Genomic DNA, 23,965 nt, shown 5'->3' with positions numbered 1-23,965 from the left:
ATGACAGCACACCTTTGCCAGTGATTTCAGGTGCTGGCGCAGGGTACATACACAGATCTCCCCGTTGCTATTGCCGCATATACAATACAAGCAGCACTCCTTGTATGCCTTCAGCCGGTGACCTACACTGCAGGCTCCAGGCTTGTGCACAGCTGTTCTGATGGATAAATCCTGCTGCAAGGGCAGCTTTACCAGTGCTCTCCTACATCTAGAGCTGGGGCGCTATACTACATTATTACTGTGTATCATCACTACAGCCAGTGATTTCACAGTGGTACAACAGGATTGTATCTTAAAGTGTCCCTATTAGGAAAATGGGTGGACGCCAATGCTCTTTCTCGCCCAGGGCACCAACAAGTCTAGTTAGGGCTCTGTCCACAAGTGCTTTCAGTAAAAACCAAACCAGATTGAGCAGCTTTTTAAATTTTAAGGGGGCCCTTAAGCCCCCTCCCCCTAAAAATATGGCTCTGGCGGCTGCACATAAGATAGCACTGTCTCAGTCTTTTCTATCTCGTGAGCAAATGCCTGTGCCGTCTTTATAAAGAGAGCACCCTGCAGCCGCTGTGTCAGGCCCAGCTCTGGGCGTAGGGTGGGTGGCGGGAGACACATTGACTCAAGGGCCTGTGTAGATTGCACACCTATTATAGATACACCAATGAAATGGAGGGGAAAAGTCATATGAGGTAGTAACAACTATTAATTATTGGTATTTAAAGGAAAAAAATATTATAATAGTGAATTGAGACTAAACCATGAACTGCACTGAACATGATGTCCAATTGCTTTAAAAAAATAATTGGCAAGTAGAAGATTTCAGAGTGCATTCAACTATGCATTTATCTTCTTCACATTTCTCTGTACAATATTCATCTTCAATTAAAATAAACATTTTTAATGTAAAACACATGTGCTTGTAACCCAAGGTCAGAGAGAGACGTCACAACATTGTGACAATTTTACTTTATTATATAGCTATACAGGAAAATAATCAGAACAATTCACTATCAATGGGATTACAAAAGTAATCAGTGGGATTAATTTGCAGAAACCAAAAAAAAAAATTGCATTGATTTTAAGTTAAGTTTAAAATGACTTTTCCAGTTTTATCAAAAAAATTCAAAGCAATTACAGTCCCAATCAGATCCACCAAACAACCAACAGAAATGCACTACAATATTATTTTATTTATTACAGAAGAATCTATATCAGTACAGGTTGCAGGAAGAAAACTCTTTAGTGCTATTTACAATTGTTATCTTTGTGTTTTTTTTATTATTTTTTTTTTTGCTGTTTACAAATTTAAGTCAGATCCATATGAACAATATTAAGACCGAATGCATATAAAGCATCTCGTCAAAGCTATAATAATGAACAAAATAATCTGATTACACTAAAATAATGCTGTCGAAATAAAATTATTAAATGGAATATTTGTAATGGGGGCTTTAAAACCTTTGTTAATAATTTTTTTTAGGTACTGAATACAGGACCCCAGGTCAACCTGTGACTGTTTGTGTTCTAAAGGCAAAAGCAACGTATAGGTATATGGTTCTATTACACTATGCCAATCTATTGTTAGATTCTATAATAACGCATTTTATATATTTTTTTATTATTAAATATATTCTACACATTTGTAATTTCAACCAGGTAGATTTTACTCTTAGTCCCTGGTGGAAAAAAATATAAAAAAAATGTTTATATATATTTTGTTTTTACAGTTTTAAATGAAACATAGCTTCATGCTTTAGTGCTGTGCAAATTCATTATAGCATGTCTTAAATTATTTGTATGAAATGAGAAGATGGCATCTTTTTTTTTTGCTTGAATTGTAATATCCTTGCAAGCACTAGTATAAATGCAAGTTACATAAAGAAACAAAAACTAGTACTAAGGTTGCGATTTGTTGTCTCTTATTATTTAGACATGAAGTTGGACACTAGATTACTGATGAGTTGTCTTTTTTTTTTTTCATCACCGAAAACATCAATGTTTGATATTAAAACACAAGGTTGATTAATAATGACATCTGCTAATATATCTGCACAATAATAAAGGCTTATGGACTACAGGAAAAATAACCCTCCCATATTAAGGCTAGGAAAGGCACTCTTCTCGCTTGCTTGGTATGAGCGCGCATGCAACGTACGCTTGCGATAAGAGTGCACAGAATAGTACATTAACAATTACTCCAGCGCCCTCTGCAGAGTGCTTTCAGATTACAGGCACAATTAGCTTTGTTCCTTGAATATAAACCGTATTGTCGTTCTCCTGATACTACCTCGTGCCGCCACGGGCAATAATTACATTAGGTAGAAGACACCGTCACTAATACTTTGATTTCAGTCTGATTTGACGCCTTGATTTCCAGTGTAGAACTTGTCCTCTAGATTGTTGTATCAAGTATGGCTACAGCTATCTGTTGTTGAGGTCTAGGTCGGCGACCAGATGTCAGTGCAATCTGCATGTGGACAGCCTGAAATCAGTGATTTGTTTCTGTATGTTGTTATGCTGCAGCAAGAATGAATATTGTTGTAGAAGAGAAGATAGTGACTTTTTCCCCCCGGAATACTGAATGCATTAAAAAATGGAGATACTATAACATACTACAAAGTTACTCTGCAAGAAAAACAAAGGTTAAATCGTTATGAGAATGTTCTTGGTCTCTTGCAGTGAAGAGAGCTCTATGAATGTCCATGTAATATATCACTTCCGTGAATAGTATGACAGGGAGTTGATCTAAGGTTCTCTGAAGCAATGGTTCTCCTCTATTCCAGCAGCATGAAAAACAAAGACTATATTACATCACACTTTACAGACACATCATCATTTACAGGATTACACAGCAATTGCTCTCTCCAGTCTTCTCGCGGTTTCTTTGACCTGTAAGAGAATGGAAACTAGCGTCAATACCCAAGCCGTACATTACAGATACACACGTCCCATGTCTGGCTGTGCTACCAAGTCAAATCAGCCCATCAGTACACTTACGGGGAGATTTATCAAAGCAGGGAGTTAAAGTGGAGAGAGATAAAGTACCAACCAATCAGCTCCTGTCATTTTTCAAACAGAGCTTGTAACATGGCAGTTAGGAGCAGATTGGCTGGTATTGTATCTCTCTCCACTTTATCTCTTTTAATGCTTTGATAAATATCCCCCCATCTTTTAGCAATGAAAATAGACTATTACATTTACTGTAAACTAATGGGCCGAAGTTGAACATGCAGAAGTACACAAGGGTAGAAACCAGTCAATGATAAAAATGCTAAAAACAAATATACAACTCTGCAAAACAGCCCCATAGCAAGAACTGGAGCGAACATGAAAGCACTGTGTCATTAATAGGAAAAAAAAATAAAAGTAAGTGAAGCAGAAATAAAAAAAAAAAAAAGAGCACAAACTGTGTAAAGAGGACAAGCACTTCCCAAAGACAAAAAAAATGTGCGAAATGCATTGATTTACATCAAAGAGGGGAATTCAATGCTGTGCTAAGGACGTGATGTGTAGGCATCTGCCGCTACAGGTGCAAGGTAAACCTCGCGATAATTGCACTACCGTAAATTATCACAATTTGTGCATCTGGGTCTCACTGCAATGAGTGATGGTACATCACATTTAATGGAATCTGCCTCAAAGTGATGAGCACCAGTACCACAACAACAAAGTGATGAGCACCAGTACCACACAACAAAGTGATGAGCACCAGTACCACAACAAAGTGATGAGCACCAGTACCCCAACAAAGTGATGAGCACCAGTACCACAACAAAGTGATGAGCACCAGTACCACAACAAAGTGATGAGCACCAGTACCACAACAAAGTGATGAGCACCAGTACCACAACAAAGTGATGAGCACCAGTACCACAACAAAGTGATGAGCACCAGTACCACAACAAAGTGATGAGCACCAGTACCACAACAAAGTGATGAGCACCAGTACCAAGTTTTATTATTTAAATCAAGGGAGAGCTCACAAAATCACAAAGCTATAATACTTCATGCCTCCCCAGGGGATGTAGTTAATACCCCGATGATCGGGATGCCGGCTTCCGGAATCCTAATGACCGAGAGAACACCGGTACCGGAATACAGACACCGAAATCCCGGCAGTCGGCATCCTGATTGTAAGAAGACCGGGGAAAAGTATCAGTCGCGGGGGAACAGGGGTTAGCTTTAGGCACCCCAGGGGGATTTAGGGTTAGGCTGCGGGAAGGGGGAGGTTAGGGTTAGGCTCCAAACAGGAAGGGTTAGGTCCAGGCAACACCGGGGGGAGGTTAGGCACTAAAGCGGGAGGGTTAGGGTGCGGGACAGGGAGGCTTAGTGTGAGGGTACAAAAAAGGAGGGTTATGCTGGCTATACACGGTAAGATTTGCTGTCCAACCATCAACTAGTTGATTGGTTGGAATGAAAATCTGGTAAGGGATGAAAGCAAATGACAATCAGCAATTTGCTCCCAAACGCCGGAAAATGGATTAAAATCTGTTGTTTGAACAAATTGTTTAGAGCAAACATTTAACAAACTTGTCTGACGACCATTTTAATCTATTTTATTGCATTTAGGAGCAAATTGATCATCATCATTTACTCCGATACGTTACCAGATTTTCATTCCAACCAACCAACTAGTTGGATGGTTGGACAGAAAATCTTACCGTATATGGCCAGCATTAGGTAAGTTTGTAAAATATGAGATATGGTAAGAACTTACCCTTGTTATCTCTATTTCTACGAAGTCCATAGGGTTCCACAGGATACCTTGGGGTATAGGTGTGACATCAGTCGCAGGGCACCAAAGAGTTAAGCTTTCAGCCTCCCAGGATGCACTAGGTCCCCCTCCTATACCCCGCCCCCGGGCCAAGGCACCTCAGTTAGTTACCAAGCCATAGGCCGGAGGAGGAGAAGGAAGAGAGAGAACAAAGATCTGGACACATACAAGAATCACATTCTCACCAGAGGGAGACGGAAAACCGGTGACCAGAGCAAAGCCCATCTGCAGCACAGGTGCGACAGGGCGGGAGTCCTGTGGAACCCTATGGACTTCGTAGAAATAGAGATAACAAGGGTAAGTTCTTACCATATCTCATATTTTCTACTTCAGGGTCCATAGGGTATCCACAGGATACCTTGGGGATGTCCCAAAGCAGTATCCTTTAAGGGTGGGGACGCTCCTGTGCAGAAAGGAGAATCCGCCGCCCGAAGGAAGCATCCTGAGAGGCGAAGGTGTCAAACCTGTAATACCTCACGAAGGTATGGACAGAAGACCACGTAGCAGCCTTGCAGATCTGAACTGCCGAGGCACCACGTCGAGCTGCCCACGAAGGACCCACAGACCTAGTGGAATGAGCCTTCAGAGAAGGAGGGACCGGTGGGCCTTCATGAAGATAAGCTTCAGAAATAGCCATACGGATCCAGGCTGCCAAAGTTTGCTTTGAAGCAGGCCAACCCTTTTTACGGAAGCCAAAGAGGACAAACAAAGCGTCCGACTTCCTAAACGAAGAAGTGCGGTCAACATAAGTCCTTAAGGCCCGCACAACATCCAAAGAGGCCTCACCCACGGAAAGACCCGGTGAGTTAAAGGCCGGAACAACTATTTCCTCGTTAATATGAAACTGGGAAACAACTTTGGGAAGAAACTCGGGCCGAGTGCGGAGCACTGCCCTGTTCCCATAAAAAAACCAAGAAAGGGGGTCTACAAGAAAGAGCCCCTAACTCAGAAACACGTCTGGCCGAAGCAATGGCCAGAAGGAAAACAGTCTTAGCTGTTAGCCATTTAAGATCCACTGAGCCCAGTGGTTCAAACGGCGGTCCTTGGAGAGCCCTCAGGACCACAGCCAAATCCCAAGGCGCCACAGGTGGAACAAAGGGCGGCTGAATGCGGAGAACACCCTGCATAAAGGTGCGCACATCCGGGATTGTAGCAATCCTACGGTGAAACCAGACAGATAGGGCCGAAACCTGTACCTTCAAAGAAGCAAGGCGAAGCCCATGATCTAGTCCCGCTTGCAGGAAGGCGAGAATCCGAGACAGACGAAACTCCCGCGGTGCATAACCTCTCGGTCGACACCACTGGAAGAACGTATGCCACACGCGATGGTATATCCTCGCGGAAGACGGTTTCCGAGCTCGTAACATGGTACGCACCACAGAGCTGGAAAACCCCCGGGACCTCAGCATGGCCGTCTCAACAGCCACGCCGTCAAAGACAGCCGAGTCAGGTCCGGGTGAAGGCAAGGACCCTGAGACAGAAGGTCCGGTCGTAGCGGCAACCGCAGAGGAATGTCCACGGACAGACCCTGAAGGTCTGAGAACCAGTGCCGTCTGGGCCACGCGGGAGCTATCAACAGGAGCGTCCCTCCTTCCTGTTTGAATTTCCGGATTACCCGTGGAAGAAGGGAGACCGGAGGGAACAGGTATGAGAACCGGAACGTCCACCGGACGGACAGAGCATCCACCAGAGACGCCCCTTCGTCTCTTGTGCGAGACCCGTACACCGGCAACTTGTTGTTGTGCCGGGACGCCATGAGGTCGATTTCTGGAAGACCCCACCTGTCCACCAGTAGTTGAAAAACGTCCGGGTGCAGGGACCATTCCCCCGGATGAACGTCCTGGCGACTTAGAAAGTCCGCCTCCCAATTGAGCACTCCCGGGATGAAGACCGCTGATATGGCCGGAAGATTGCGCTCCGCCCAAACCAGGATCCGAGAGACCTCTACGAGAGCCGCCCGACTGCGAGTTCCTCCTTGCCTGTTTATGTAGGCCACGGTGGTAGCGTTGTCCGACTGGACCTGCACCGGGCGACCCTGGAGAAACCGCTGTGCCTGCTGGAGAGCATTGAAGACCGCATGGAGTTCCAAGATATTTATTGGAAGCTCCGCTTCTGTCGGCGTCCACCTGCCCTGGAACAAGTGTGGACCCGAAACTGCTCCCCAGCCCCGAAGACTGGCGTCCGTTGTCAACAGAACCCAATTTGGAACCCAGAACGGACGTCCCTTGTTGAGGTGGGTCGTCTGTAACCACCACGTAAGGGACAGGCGAACCTCCTGGGTGAGCACAATCGTCTGGGACTTCAGAGACTGAGTCAGCCCGTTCCACTTGGACAGGATCAGGTGCTGCAGAGGTCTGGAGTGAAACTGGGCGTATTCCACCATGTCGAACACCGACACCATGGAGCCCAGTAACCTCATCGCCGAGTGTAAGGACACCCGGCGGCTGTGCAGACAACTGCGCACCCTTGACTGTAAAGCAGAGATCTTGTCCTCCGTCACGAAGATCCTTTGCTGTCCCGAGTCCAATAAGGCTCCAAGATGCAGAATCCTCCGAGACGGGATTAGAGTGGACTTCTGCCAGTTGATTAGCCAGCCGTGCCGTTGCAGCAGTGCAATGGTCAGGTCCAAGTGGCGTAACAGGAGCTCTGGAGATCCTGCCACCAATAACAGGTCGTCCAAATACGGCAACATGCGGACTCCCTGCAGCCGCAGAGAAGCCGCCATGACCGCCATCACCTTGGTGAAAACACGTGGTGCTGTTGCCAGGCCAAAAGGTAACGCCCGAAACTGGAAGTGGTCGCTGCTGATTGCAAACCTGAGGAACTGTTGATGGCGCCAAAGAATAGGGACATGCAGGTAAGCGTCCTGTATGTCCAATGACACCAAGTAGTCCCCAGGTTCCAGCGCCAGAATGATGGACCGTAGGGTCTCCATCCGAAACTTCGGGACCCGCAAAGACTTGTTGAGTGCTTTGAGGTTGAGAATCGGACGATATGACCCATTGGGTTTCTGTACCAAAAATAGATTTGAATAGAAACCCTGGCCCCTCTGGGAGAATGGAACTGCCACTATAACTCCAGCCTGGAGCATAGTGTGCAATACCTTCCGCAGCTCCGTAGCCTTGTTCCGGTCTGATGGGAGACCCGTGGTGAAGAAGCGAGCCGGGGGTCTGTGCCGGAAGGAGAGGGCGTATCCGTGGGAAACCACCTCCAGAACCCAAGTGTCTGTCGTAGTGGTCGACCAACACAGGGCGAACTGTAGCAGGCGGCCTCCCACCCTGGGATCCCCCAAAGGGAGGCCCGGAAAGTCAGGCCGCAGGCTTGTCATCTGGCTTGGGGGCCGGACGTCTGGTACTCCATGCCTGCTTCCGGGGCTTGACCGATTTCTTAGGGCCAGCCTGTCGAGGAAACGACTGTGGTTTGGGCCTGCCCTGGGCCCTAGATGACCGAAAGGACGATGGTCCCGAACCAGAAGGAGCAGCGGCCGACGGGAGACAGGCAGATTTGGCTGCCGCCAGCGTGGCCACAATCTTATCCAGATCCGGACCGAAGAGAACTTCTCCGGTAAACGGCAACGCTTCCAGACCTTTCTTGGAATCTGCGTCCGCCTTCCAGGATCGCAGCCACAAGGTGCGACGAGCAGCTACCGCTGCTGAAGAAATTCTAGACACCAGAGTACTAATGTCTAGAGCCGCCTCGTTGATGTAGGTGGCCGAATCACGGAGATTGCCAATCAACTCCGCCTGATCGGCCGGACAGTCGGATTCAAAAGAAGCCTCTAATGAATCCGCCCAGCGCTCCATCGCTCTGGCAACCCAGCAAATGGCCATAGCCGGCCGTGCTGCCCCCCCTGCAAGGGAATAAGCGGACTTCAGGCAGATTTCTACCTTGCGGTCCGTAGCATCCTTAAGGGAGGACATGGATGGCATCGGCAATGTGGCACTACGGACAAGACGGGTCACGTGAGAATCCACCTGTGGAGGGGATTCCCACTTAGCAAAATAATTATCCGCGAACGGATAAGCCACCGCCAGGCGTCTCTGCGGCTGGTATCTTTTGCCAGGTTGTTTCCACGCCTCCTCTAAATGGTCCACCAACTGACCCGAAAGAGGAAAGACTGTGGCATCGCCCTTCACATCTTTGAGAAAGGCATACTTAGATTTAGCCGCTGGGGGAACTTCGTCCTCAATCACCAAGGCTGTGCGGACCGCCCGAATAAGTCCAGGAATATATACTTTGGACTTAGCATCAGCGTCCTTAGTATGGAGAGGTTCCTGATCGTAAGGATCTAGAATCTCCCCATCATCAGACGTCCCTTCGTCATCCTCATAAGGAGTGGACAGAGACGCCACCGGCCTTTTATGAGACCGCATCACAGACTCCCCTTGCAACACATCCGACAAGTGCTGTACAGAACTCGTCAGGGAGTTAACCCACGCTGGCTCCTGAGAACCCGGGAGCGGGGAAATAGGGAGACTGTGGGGTACCACCAATTGTCGTGGGAACCCCTGCATGGGTAACGACACCACAGACTGCTGGGACAAACCCATCGGAGTAAACGCGGGCTGCGGAGCTAACTGGCCCACTAAAGCTGTTAACGCCTGAGCGAAACAAGCCCAGGGCGGCTCCTGTACCGGTGCTGTAACCGTAATAGGCCGCGCCATGGACAAACACTGCCGGCAAAGGCCCTCCGCGCTACCCTCCCCCTCCGCTAACGGTACTTTGCACGTGGTACACTGTAGCCGGAGGGGAAAATCACTTTCAGACATGATGGCACCACGTATGTGACCTCTCTCACCAATTAAGTATTAAATAGGCGAGAGACCACCCTGCAGCACCGCACCGCAAGGGCTTTAGCAGAAAGAACAGGGACAGTAATAAAGCTGACAGTTTAGAGAAGAAAAGATTACAGGCAGCAGCGCTAGCACAGTCACATACAATGCAGAAAAATAACAATTCCTGCACTAACAGCGCTGATCACTCAACTACACAGACACAGGGCCTGGTAGGACACAGCGCTGCATACACAGACCTGACCACAGCGGAGGAGAGGTATGCGGGGGGACCCAGACCACGATGCTTCCGTCCAGCGCTTCCAGCAGCGTTCACCATGCGTTCTGGAGAAGATGGCCGCCGAGGAGCAGAGAGGAGGCTGGCCTGGGGGAGGAGCGCTGCCACAGGACCAGTCGGCAGCATGCAGAGAGGGCTGTGTGCAGCGGGGGAGGCGCCGGCTGTGAGACAGGGAAGGCGCGCTCCCCTGGCATGCATTTAACCCCTGGGACGCCGCAGCGCTACCGCTCTGCTGCGGTCCGCTGTCCCAGGGGGTAGTGGAAGCGCAGGTTGGTCGCCTGGCTCCACGCTGCAGCCAGTCCCCAGGGAGCCCCCTGCCTGGGGACTTAGGACCATGTGATCAGCGGGGACCCACCGCGGGACCCCGCTGCTTACCTCTGTCCCCCTTGAATCCGGCCATGGTCCGGAGCATCTGGGGTCACCGCTAGCTGTGACCCCAGACGCCCACCAGCATCCCCGGATCAGTACCGGCGTTCTGGTACCGGCGGGGTGTAGGGAAGACAGCATGGACGTCAGGACTGACTGTCCATGCTGTTCATCCAGTTGTGCAGCCACAGCTGCATGAAGAATAAGCTTCAGGGGCTCTTCTAGCCCCCACTCCAACAGGTGCACCCGACTCCGGCCGGGCACCAAACTAAACTGAGGTGCCTTGGCCCGGGGGCGGGGTATAGGAGGGGGACCTAGTGCATCCTGGGAGGCTGAAAGCTTAACTCTTTGGTGCCCTGCGACTGACGTCACACCTATACCCCAAGGTATCCTGTGGATACCCTATGGACCCTGAAGTAGAAATTAATTATGTTAATGTTGTGGGACAGACTTTATGAAAATTTGGCGGCATCTTCTCACCAAAAAATTTATTATTTTCAGGGTTAACAGAGCTGCACTTGCAAGTAGGAAAAGGGACCTTAGAAATGGGCAATAATTGTGAGTTTATTGTGACATCCCCGTCACTATGGCAGCACACTGTGATTCCCTGTCACAATAATGGCTCACTAAAGGTCAGCATGTAAATTAGACGCTGCTCACGTAGAATCATGCCAGTAAGTTAATGTTGGTAAAATGTCAAGTTACTTATCGCTCTAGAATTTTAAATAAGATTGAATATTTATTATTGTAAATAATGAAAATAAACTAGACATAATGAAGCAGATAATGTATTCGGTTTTGCAGGCAGAACAGGAACTCTGTCATCGTAATACATTTATTAGCAAAAGGAAAGGATGATCGGATCCACGCAAGAAGGATGTGGTGGGGACTGGTACAATTTAATAATAAAATGCAAGTGATGAACAGGCTATTTATTAGAAAAAAAATATTATGAAATACTTTGTTATATGCATATTTTTAAATATTAATTGCTAAATGTAAAACATTGAACACATCCAGGATTCTCTCTAGAACAACAAATCTACTAGTTAAAAAAATGGGGACAGTGACAATGACAGTCCAAAAATGTAGAGCAATGCTTTTCTGATTACATATAAAATCAAATATAGTATTTTATTCTCAGCTTTATAAAGGTCTGCGCTATTAATGGACTCTTTGTTCTTTCTTGTAATCACTGACACTTAAGTTGAGGATGTGAGCTTTCTCCCCGCGGCACTAGGCACGCCATATGCCAGCTTTAATTTCCTTTATCAGAAACCATGGAGGGGTAGGACTGTACAATGAGAGCACTTGGTTACAGGATGAATTGCATGTCTTGTCTAATAACCTGTACAAGAGACATCTATGCCGGTTTACAGGTAGACTATGTGGAGGGGTAGGACTGTACAATGAGAGCACTTGGTTACAGGATGAACTGCACGTCTTGCCTAATAATCTGTACATAGGGCCTGATCAGCAGCAATGGCAACTGTAAGAACAGACGCAATGAGCGATCGGCAAACTGCGCATGCATACCGAAGGACAGACATGATAAGGCGCACGCGCAAAGTGTGGTTTGCGTGATCGCACAGAGGTCTGCGTACACACCACTCGCAGCATAAACCGAAAAAAAGGAGTGGTGGAGGCGTGGCAGCGGGACAGGTACGCAATTTCTGAGATGGTAGGCATGTAAGGGGCGTCACCTACGGTATATATGCGAGCAAGATCTCAGGAACTGCGAACGCAACAACATTTCCTGAGTAACTGGAGAGTCACGCAGAGTACGCAATGAGCGATGGTAGCAGCAGAAGTTCCGATGTCTAAGCTAATAATTGCTAAATCACATGCAGCTGTTGTAGAGCAGAGTAGTGTGTGCACGTTGCAGGTAAAACTTTCTGTGAGTTGCATGTATATTTTCTTTGAAAAGAAGTACCTCACATTTATGTTTAAGTATGTATGTACAGTATGTATGTTGATTTGTGGGTACAGCGTATGTTCATTTTAACAGAATGATGTGCATTATATATAATTTGTTAAAAATGTAAACAAGTTTAAATAAAAATGGTTTTAACATCCATGTATTGTGCAAAATACCTTAATACCAGCCTGTGTTTCCCTAAATACTATAATACCCCTTTTCCACCAAAATTCCGGGTCTGGCCCGGAGTTGGAACAGGGTTGCTATCCGGATCAGACGGAGCCGCTCACACCGCAGTCTGATCTGCATAGACCCGGCTTTTCCGGCGTGAAAGTGGACGCTTGGAGATGACATCATCTCCAAGCGCCACTGAAGCTGGACCAATCGGCCGGCTAGCAGCGCACTCCAGGTCATCGTGACCCGGAGTGCGCTGTTCTCACAGCAGGGTTTCACGGGCTACAACTGTGTTAAACCCTGCTAGTTACCTGGGTTGGATTGCCGGGTCACTCGACCCGGCGATCCAACCCTCTCCCCTTTTACACCAGGAGCTGCCCGGGTTAACCCTGCAATAACCCGGGTGATAGCTCCGGTGTAAAAGGGGTATAACGGGCAAACCATCACAGCACTGTATCTGAGCACTGAACTAATGTCACTTTTTAAACATATGTAACATATGATACATTAATGACGTCAAATCTAACCAATGCACAGCATGTCTTCAACTAATCAGTATTTAATAGACATAGCACAACACAAATGTTCATATTTTTATATCATACTGGTTAGTAACATTCTCATAACTCAAAAATGTTTTTGCACAATTTGCAGCTTAGATTTTTAGATACATGAAGAAATTAAAACCACTGAATTCAAATGAATGAAAGGGATAAATAAACTCCCATAAGCCAAAATAAAACAAACTGTTAAACTCAGTAGGAAGTAAGTCAACATCCCATGCGCCCATGGGGAGCTGGCACCCAGGAACATGGGGGCAGCAAGAGATTGTTGCAGGCTGAGGCCGAGATGTAGCTGATACAATCGGCTGGCTGGATCTGTGAGTGCCCTGGCCAGAGGTGGGCTGCTCATAGGCAGGGCTGGGGGCTGGAGCTTGATCCTTGGAAATGAAGAGAGGAGGGCTGCCGCTTTGCTCCTCCCATGTTATGCTCTCATTGAACCAGTAATAATGATGCTATCTCTGAGAACATGTGTGCATTGCACATGCTTTCTGCATGCATCTCTCGGAGTCGGTTATTATTGCTAAGGAGGAGGGGCGGCTCAGATGGTGCATCTGGGGGTGGTGTTTATACTGCCGCTCCCTTCCCAGAATGAGCCCCTTCAGCAGCATCATCCAGGTCTTTAAGGAGTATCATCCACATCTGAAATGTGTAAAAAAAATAAAATAAAGTCAACATCAAAGCAATTTTGGTTTATGTTATGCTCACACATTTTTGGAATATACCAGAGACAGTATCGGGCTACACAGGTAGGCACATCGGTGTCAACATTAGACATGTCTACCAGCTCCTATTCTTCAATACACCCCAGAGCCATTTCCTCCAATGGGGTGTATTCCAAGGATAAAGCAGTTCCTCCACCCCTCGCATGCTACCAGTGGGCTGACATTTTGCCCTTTAGCCAACGGAAGTCGGCCCATCTGTCAGGGATAAAAAGTACAATTCAAAACAATCTCATATAAATTATATACAACCTTTTTTTTGTTTTAAACATAGTTTTGGATTAGAAACATTTTAACATCTTAGACCAAGTTCAAGAAAAAAAGTATAAGTAACCAAACATTGTGGCTGATGTCAGAGCATTTCATACATTGTAAATTTGACTTTAATATGCATTCATGCAGTAAAAACCATGTTCTGTCTCTGCACCAGTAGAGTTACACAATGAGCAGAGCTGCTTGATGAAGGTGCATTCTAGAGGAAAAAACAAAAACTGTTATGCAGACACCATATTGTTATGCAGACACCATATTGTTATGCAGACACCATACTGTTATGCAGACACCATACTGTTATGCAGACACCATACTGTTATGCAGACACCATACTGTTATGCAGACACCATATTGTTATGCAGACACCATATTGTTATGCAGACACCATATTGTTATGCAGACACCATATTGTTATGCAGACACCATACTGTTATGCAGACACCATACTGTTATGCAGACACCATACTGTTATGCAGACACCATACTGTTATGCAGACACCATACTGTTATGCAGACACCATATTGTTATGCAGACACCATATTGTTATGCAGACACCATATTGTTATGCAGACACCATATTGTTATGCAGACACCATATTGTTATGCAGACACCATACTGTTATGCAGACACCATATTGTTATGCAGACACCATACTGTTATGCAGACACCATACTGTTATGCAGACACCATACTGTTATGCAGACACCATACTGTTATGCAGACACCATACTGTTATGCAGACACCATATTGTTATGCAGACACCATATTGTTATGCAGACACCATACTGTTATGCAGACACCATACTGTTATGCAGACACCATACTGTTATGCAGACACCATACTGTTATGCAGACACCATACTGTTATGCAGACACCATATTGTTATGCAGACACCATATTGTTATGCAGACACCATATTGTTATGCAGACACCATATTGTTATGCAGACACCATATTGTTATGCAGACACCTATTTTTAACAAGGAACAGCAATAACAACAACCATTAGTGTTTTCTTACACACAAGGGCCCTCATTCAGAACCGTTCGCTATTTGCGGTCGTTCGTTCAAAAACAAGGGGTGGCTATTCAAATGATCCGTTCGCAAATTGCAGTCTGTTCACACCTCTAAGTCTGAACGAGCGAGCAAAACATACGCTCGTTTATTTGATAAAAACGCCCCCTGGCCGCTCGCACCATACGTCATGTCCGCTATTTATTTGATTAATCGAGTACATCGTACAGCGTATGAACTGCTCGCTATTCTTGTGGTTGGTTTTTTCAACCGTTATTTTGCGAGCAGTTCTGAGTTTAAAAAAAACAAGTGACGTGGTCAATGACGCTGCTGGATTAATTATGCACACCCTTAAAACGCCCATTTTGACCTTTAAGCACGCCTGCGTTCGAATTCCACTCCCCCGTTTTCAAGCACCTTCCCCTGTTACCACCCACATACGCCTCATTCTGTCACTCAAAATAGCAGGCACTCGCTATATAGCGTACAAACGATTTTCGGCCGCACTGACTGGTTCGCGCATGCGTACTAAAAACCGTACGCATGCGCAGATGTGCGAACATCGCTCGGAACGAGCGTACTGCCGCTAACGAGCGGCTCTGAATAAGGGCCAAGGTCTCTTTCATTTATCAAACATTTAAAAAAAAAAACATTTGTTTCACACAAAGGCCCGTATTCAATTAGACGCGTAAAGCCGAGATCCGTGGAAAAGTATCGCCGATCTCAGCTTTTCACGTGGAGGAAACTTATCTACGTATTCAATTCCAGACGCTTTTCGTGTACACAGAAAGACAATGAAATGTAATAGGCGAAAAAGATTCGCCTTTGAATAGCAGGAGAAAAGAAGTGCAAATTTTTTATTTTAAGGTGCAAAGGTGGGGAAACCACTCAGAACCCTTGGGACAGCCCCCCAAAAGGACAACTGTCCAAAAACTCCTGGGAAAAAAAACTTAACACCCCAAAAAAGTACTTTCATTTTGGGGGCGAAAAAGTAGAAAGTGAGGGGGACAAGCATAAAAATTTGCGAAATAGACTTTTTGGGGGTCTGCAAGGATGGGCCAGGTGTTTTTTATAATTGCAGGTACATGCAGCAGGTGTGTTTTTCCACGTATTTTTTTACTTCACTTTAGAGACTTTAAAATATGCTAGCACCCATTTTCAAGTACCCCAATATTAACAGTCTACTTCTTTTCAACAAAAACTACTGCTTAATACCATTCTTCACCACTTGATGAAAGATGCTAATAAGAAGCTATTGAAACAACTTAAGTACCCCAAATAGTTTTATTAGGGCTATTCGGGCACATCTACATTGATTCCCAATGTTAGTGCATCTTTTTGGGGGGTTCAGGCTGATTTCCCCATTTCTGACAGCACTTTCCGCCTGTTCTGACTTCGCCACGTGCCGTTTTCACGTGGTTTGGAATTGAATAGGGCGAATAGCGGGGGGGGGGGGGCGCACGCTAAGTTTCCACGTCCAAAACACACGATGTCGACGGAAAGTCGGACAGGCGAAAAATGTATCGCGGACACGAAACTAATTGAATACCGCCCTATGTGGCCACTATTAATTATATATGTGCTGGTGGTTGGTGTACACCACATAACACACTGCATCACAGGAACTACTGGTTCTTCATTTTGAGTAAGGGCTCCAACTGCAGACTGATCTGCACTGCTAGGGCCTGCCACTGCAGGTGGGTCATGTTGTTCTCCTAGGGCATGGGTGGGCCCTGCAGCCTCCTCTATCTGATACCTGGCCCTTAATTCTAAGGTCACTCTGGTGAAATGGACCCAATTTCGTCCATGTGGGATTGATTGCATGGTGCATCTATGCTTAGTTTTATCCGACTTCCCGCTAACTGCGTTCTGACGCAATGACGTGCGTACGCAGCAAATCAGACTGCACATTGCGTCCACGTTTCTCCTTTGCCTTCACTCTTACTTTCAAAGCGCAACATAGCTTGATCCTGTTATATTTCTATGTTTTCCACTCCTAGAGTTTGTTTCATTTGTGTTGTGGCTTATTTTTTCATCAAAAAGAGAAGTTCCTTTTATTTACAGCAGGTTCGTGTGTATTTCTCCTTTGCCTTCACTCCTACTTTCAAAGCAAAATATAGTTTGGATCTGATGTCTTTGTATATGTTTTCCACTCCTAGGGGTAAATTTACTAATATTCGAGTCTGATCGAGATTGTTTTTTTTTTTAATCTCGATTTGCATCGGTGATTTTCCCGTTTTTAAACTCTCCAATTTACTAAGAAGTGAGTTTAGCTGAAAGTGAGTTGGCTGATGGTGAATCAGATCGAGATTTCTCCCCTGAGTAGCAAGTTTAGATGAGATTACTCACCCGAGATTGTAGTGTATTCTCTCTGCAAAACTCTCCAGAGCAAACAGCCTGCACATATCATTGAGATGTACCTATAAATAACGGGTTAAATGTTTTAAAAAAACTAATGTAGAGTCCCTCCCCCCCCCCCAGAAGCATTACCAGCCACGGACTGCTCAGCCAGTCCTGGTTCCTAAAATTACGGGGAACAAAATGTGTAGGGTTCCCCCGTAATTTAGGAACCAGGACCTGGCTGCAGGGCCAGTGCTGGTTTTAAATACAGGGGGGGAAATAATGCGTAGGGGTCCCCCTATATTTAAAACCAGCACCAGACCCGAACTGACCAAGGTGTAGTGCCACAGCCAGGATACCCTATCACCGGGTCTCCAGGGCCAAAGCTTTAACACCCCAAGCCGGGATCTTAGGGGAGGTGCCCCCCCCCCCTCCCAAAAGAAGGGGTCCTCCCTTTCCCGAAACCCCAGGCTTAGGCTGAAGCCCGGGGCTCTTCCCCGCACCCCCGGAGCAGTGGGTATGGGCGCAATAATTGGGCAAATAGTTCAAAACTATTGTATTTTACAGTAGAACTACAGGTGCCAGCATGCCTGCCCTTTGGTACTTGTGGAACTACAAGTGCCAGCTGGCGGCCGGCACCCGGCACCCGTACCGCTACTGTAAAATAAATAGTTAAAAAAACACAGTACACACACAGTGTTAAGCACAACTTTATTACATTCACCTACCTCACTCACACATACTTATCTACTGCCTGCTGATCTGTCCACTTCTCCCATGTAGAATCCAATGGGTGAACCTGTAAAAAAGATCCCATACTCACCTCTGTCCTAGCGCTGCTCTCCGTAGCATGCACGTTCTTGGCAAAATAACAAACAAGAGTGTCCCGATCCAAGGCGGACAGGTGCAAGTATATGTTGTGACATATACTTGCACATTGCGAAATGACAGATGACCACTATCATCTGTATTTCACAAGGGCCGCTAGCCAATCAACTGCTGCTTTACATGTAGTGCACGCTCTTTGGCTGGGACCCACGTGTAACCAGCCAATGAGCGGGTGCTACATGTAAAGCGACCGCTGATTGCTTAGTGGCCTGTGTGAAATACAGATGATAGTGATCATCTGTCATTTTGCCAAACCTAGGCCATATCCCTTTTCTTTACATTGGTCAGGATAAGCTCAGGTATTAGGAGAACTTGTTTGTAGTCTGATTCTACGTAAGTTTTAACATGTATAGTACACATATGTGATGAGGGGTCTGCATACTGACAATATGAGACAATCTTCTGATGAACCTCATTCCATGTGTCAGATCTTTCTCCAATTTGTCCTATTATATATTCAAAACTTTTTTAAATGATGCATTATCCCGTTAATTATGTTCAACATTTATTGCAAAAGATATGATCAAAAAATAACATGACCTTTATGTTAAACTATGTAAATATGTACTATTTTATGATAAATATTTTTCAATATTTATATGTATCCTTCTGGAGGAGAATGAGGTTAAATTTGCATCTTTCCTCTGCGTCCTGCAAATGAAATGACAATATTAAGATAATATGCTGTTATGAATAGGTTTGCAATAACACAAATGATTTATTAAGAATAATGAATAATATGTCAATCGAACACTATTACCATTTAAATTTTAAGTAGGTAAATGTGAAACATGATCACACACACACACACACACGTATTATAATTTACTTATATAAATAAAATAATAATTAAAATATAACAGTTGGTTTACAATCGCAGGTATACTGTGTGCATTTGTTAGCACACGCAAAAGAACTTACTTTGCCTTCTGACAGCAGCACGCAACTGGCCAAGGAGCTCCGGCTGCCTCCTCCACAGGTCGCTCCACCTGCTCTCTAAATGGTCCCCACTGCGTCTGGTCCCCACTGCCGTGCAGATGCGGCAACATGCCTGCCTGTAAGATGCCACCTTCACCTGACTCATAATGTAGGAAACTGTCAATACCAACCTGCGATCGATGACCGTGGTCAGGATCACCCTACTTGTAAAGGGAGCTGCACGCATCTTGGAGAGATAAGAACGCTCTTGGTTGGTCCACGGAAGAGAGCTTGTGCATACCTTAGCGCCGCGGATGGCATGTCCGACGGCCATAAGCACCTGTTGTTAACTCAACTGAGTAAAACAGAGCCAAAGGGGACACACAAATTATATTAATATTGCCTAATGTTTGGTGTCATGTGTTTGTTTGTCAGGTCAAGTGTGTTATTTGCCTGAAAAAAACATAATACATATATTACACAACAAACAGATTAAAAAAAAAAAAATTACAAGAGAAAACCAAAATTAATATTTCAGATATACATGGTGTAATGTGTTCATATTTTGGTGATAACAAAAAATAAAATTTATAGGGTGTGTGTGTGTGTATATATATATTATATATATATATATATATATATATATATATATATATAATGTATATATATATATTTATTTACAGTTTCTTATATAGCGCAGCATATTCTGTTGCGCTTTACAATTGTAAACATTAATAGAACAAAACTGGGTAATTACAGACAGATATGTAGGTAGGAAGGCCCTGCTCGCAGGCTTACAATCTATAGGGAAATAGGCATTGATACACAAGGATAGGTGCTATATATTGCATTTTGGTCCAGTCAGAATGCAGTTTCTTGGTAGGCGGCATGATCCTTCACACCGGAATGTCGGCCAAATGTCATGAGGATGTGAGAGAAAGACGATGTGCGAGGTTGTGTGTGGACTGTGAAAGGGGATGTAATTAGATATGGAAGCTATGAAGGTTATGTGGGCGGTTCTGGGATCTGATAAGCTTGCCTGAAGAGGTGAGTTTTCAGGGATCGCTTGAAGGATTGGAGACTAGAGGAAATTTGTATTGTGCGTGGTAAGGCATTCCATAGAGTGGGTGCAGCTCGAAGACAGTCCTGTAACCGTGAGTGGGAGCAAGTAATGCATGAGGATAAGAGACGCAGATCTTGTGCTGAGCGGAGAGGTCGGGTAGGGAGATATTTTGAGATATATATGTATTTTGCTGTATATATGTATATATACAGCCATGGCCAAAAGTTGAGAATAACACAAGTATTGGTTTTCACAAAGTTTGCTTCTTCAGTGTTTTTAGACCTTTTTGTCAGATGTTACTATGGTATACTGAAGTAAAATTACAAGCATTTCATAAGTGTCAAAGGCTTTTATTGACAATTACATTAAGTTTATGCAAAGAGTCAATAATTGCAGTTTTGATCCTTCTTTTTCAAGACCTCTGCAATTTGCCCTAGCAATGCGCTCAATCAACTTCTGGGCCACATACTGACTGATAGCCGCCTATTCTTGCCTAATCAATGCTTGGAGTTTGTCAGAATTTGTGGGTTTTTGTTTTTCCACCCGCCTCTTGTACATTGACCACAAGTTCTCATGGGATTAAGGTCTGGGGAGTTTCCTGGCCATGAACCCAAAATTTCAATGTTTTCTTCCCCGAGCCACTTAGTTATCACTTTTGCCTTATGGTAAGGTGCTCCATCATGCTGGAAAAGGCATTGTTTGTCACCAAACTGTTCTTGGATGGTTGGGAGAAGTTGCTCTTGGAGGATGTTTTGGTACCATTCTTTATTCATGGCTGTGTTCTTAGTCAAAATTGTGAGTGAGCCCACTCCCTTGGCTGAGAAGCAACCCCACACATGAACGGTCTCAGGATGCTTTACTGTCGACATGAAACAGGAGGATGACCTGGGTCAAGAAGGGACAGACTGATTTTCTTCAAAAGGTACAGGGATTGGACTGCTGAGGACTGGGGTAAAGTTATTTTCTCTGATGAATCCCCTTTCAGATTGTATGGGGCATCTGGAAAAATGCTTGCCTGGAGAAGCAAAGTCCTGTGTCATGCCAACAATAAAGCATCCTGAGACCATTCATGACCATAAGGCAAAAGTGATAACTAAGTGACTCAGGGAAGAAAACATTGAAATTATGGGTCCATGACCAGGAAACTCCCCAGACATAAATCCGATTGAGAACTTGTGGTCAATCCTCAAGAGGCGGGTGGACAAACAAAACCCCACAAATGCTGACAAACTCCAAGCATTGATTAGGCAAGAATGGGCAGCCATCAGTCAGTATGTGGCCCAGAAGTTGATTAACAGCATGCCAGGGTGAATTGCAGAGGTCTTGAAAAAGAAGGGTCAACACTGCAAATATTGACTCTTTGCATAAACTGAATGTAATTGGCAATAAAAGCCTTTGACACTTATGAAATGCTTGTAATTTTGCTTCAGTATACCATAGTAACATCTGACAAAAAGGTCTAAAAACACTGAGGCCGCAAACTTTGTGAAAACCAATACTTGTGTCATTCTCAAAACTTTTGGCCACGGCTGCAGATATAGAGGTGTATATACAGTATATATATTTTTTTAAATATATACAGAGAGATAAACACACATTGTATTGAACCCACATTAGCATATCATTTTTGACGTGTGCTTCTGTGTTTTAAATATGATTGCAGTGTTGACATTAGAAACTACAGTACTTATGATGTTAAACATCTAGGCATTGCATTTGAACACTTAGCAGTCACGGGCATTCGCAGTGTGCGATTCAGCAATGGTCAATCAGTAGCACTTTACAACAATTGATAAGAGTCCTAAACCATGCTTTGATCATTGTTTGCTAATTGCATTCGTTCATTTTTGCTAAAGAACTATTGTGATTGCAGGAGCTTGGGCTGCACAGTGTTGCACATTTGCGAGTCCGGTTGCGGTCATCCGTGTTTGGATCTGCGATGGATGGGTGGATTCTTTCTTCTGCATATACGCAGTGTGTAACGCAGTTGCGCTCAGGAAGTGTGAGTTATGGCACACGCAAGTTTGCAACTGCGATCGCAGATCGATTGCGTATGATTGCAGTTGCGATTGCTGCTGAATCAGGCCCATAATCTGTACATAACACATGTATAGCTATTTACAGGCATAAGAGGTGCTGTCGATGATTTGAATCATATCTCTATGACGTAGAGGATACACTTTCTCCTCAGGCTCCCATTCTACTTTATGTGAAGTGATCCACCCCTATTGTCAGGGAGATCTCAGAGCCGGTCATGTGACACACCAGATACCCGAACAATAGCTCAGTGTTTTTTACTATAGTGGAGTCGTTGTCTTGTTACTGGAGCTTCGTGCAGAGGTAAGAAATATTCCTCTCATTTACAATCTCACCATCTACTGGCTTCATTCTCAGCACATACTTGAAGCTTATCACAGATAATAAAAAACCCCACTGAAATTCTAACTTACAAGATGGATACACAGGATAAAGAGTAAGACAGGATTTATGAACATTTAGGCTCAGTGTACCTAGATAATAAGCAGCAAACTCTAATAAACACAGGTTTAAGCTAGAGTAGCATTCTACAATCACATTAAAGTTAATGCATGCAATGTGCAATATTCAGTCAGAGACATATGTTGCCCAGGACACTTTACTCAAAAAATACAAAAATTAATTATGTAATATGAGGTTTCAATGGAAACTTCGCTTTGATGTCATTTGGATCCATAAAAAAAAAAAACAACCAGTTACATCTATGTTGGTGTTTGCAGTGATTTTATAGCATTCACATAAGCATCCGATGCACTGAACTGAATGGACGTCCAGATGGAGGCTTAAAAATACAAATCATTAACGTCTACAAACACAAGGTTTTAAATGAGGCCCAAAGAAAGCCTGGTCTGAACTTCCAGATTACAGACCAGCGGGTACATAACGGCAGCTGCTGACCTGTATGTACCGGTAGCTGAATTGTGTAACCCTGCTCTGGAACTCTAGTAAAACATACCTTGAGAGTTTGGCTCTGGCAGTGTCTCCCTGGCAACCAAGTGCATCACTGTTGTCTTGCCAAGGGGAAGTTTTAACGCTGTATGAACAAAAAAAAACAATAATATTATATTACAGAAATAATAAGGTGCAGATAATAAGGGAATACATATGATCTTTCAACAATCATTATGTCGATAAGCAGGAGATCGGTGGGACTATGTCGGCGGCCCTATGCCAACAAGGTTAAAATGCAGCTTAAAACATTTTAACGGCGTCGGCAGTATAAGTGTAAGCACGCAGGTATAACAGCACGTTTACAATTATATTGCCAGCTTTAAGCTGCATTTAAACCTTGTAGGCACAGAGTCGCTGTCTTTGTCCCGACGAACTCCTGATTGTCAATATAATAGGGGCAATTCAATTGAACGCAATGTAAATAGCGCCAGGAAGGAGCTCCCAGGGCTATTCAATTGTTTCCCCCGCGTTCGGCATTTAATCGGGAGATGCCAGTTTGTGCGCTTTAAGCCAGATGTTTAGGCGCGCTAACTGGCATTTTCCGACTTAAGTGCCTGCCGCAATGTTATCATCTCCACGCTAAGCTGAAAAACAGCATCACGGCAGGCACTTAAATTGGATTGTTGTTCGTACTCTCAGGAGGGTGTGATAAGAAGTCCTTTAGTTGGGCTAACAGTGCAGTGAATTGAAGAGCCCTGGGAACCCCTTTCCGGGCGCTATTCAAATCGCACGCAATTGAATTGCCCACAATGCATCTCATACCAAGGGTATATGACACAAATACAAACACTCTAGTCATTTGGATGACAGATGGTAAGAAATTGTATTGTGCAGTTAAATCTGGCTTGGCAGAGGGATGGGCAACATTTGACCCTACACATGTGTTACTGAATTGTAAT

The 23,965-nt window shown here is 44.8% G+C and overlaps 1 protein-coding gene across 1 annotated transcript in view; it reads right to left on the bottom strand.

Moving 5' to 3' along the window:
• Positions 1–811: 811 nt before the first annotated feature.
• Positions 812–23,965, bottom strand: part of UBL3 (ubiquitin like 3) — a 181,457-nt gene continuing 158,303 nt past the window's right edge. The window contains exons 4-5 of the mRNA XM_088460263.1: positions 23,071–23,148; positions 812–2,883 (exon numbers count right to left, since the gene is read on the bottom strand). Of these exons, the coding sequence (XP_088316389.1) occupies positions 2,831–2,883; positions 23,071–23,148 (131 nt within the window). The 3' untranslated portion in view covers positions 812–2,830. The remainder of the gene's footprint in view (positions 2,884–23,070; positions 23,149–23,965) is intronic.

Source organism: Taudactylus pleione, unplaced genomic scaffold (genome assembly GCF_031769625.1).
Source record: "Taudactylus pleione unplaced genomic scaffold, aTauple2 ptg000043l, whole genome shotgun sequence".
Taxonomy (NCBI): Eukaryota; Metazoa; Chordata; class Amphibia; order Anura; family Myobatrachidae; genus Taudactylus; species Taudactylus pleione.
Note: the sequence above shows the minus strand (reverse complement) of the source record. Positions and strands in the feature narration are given on the sequence as shown.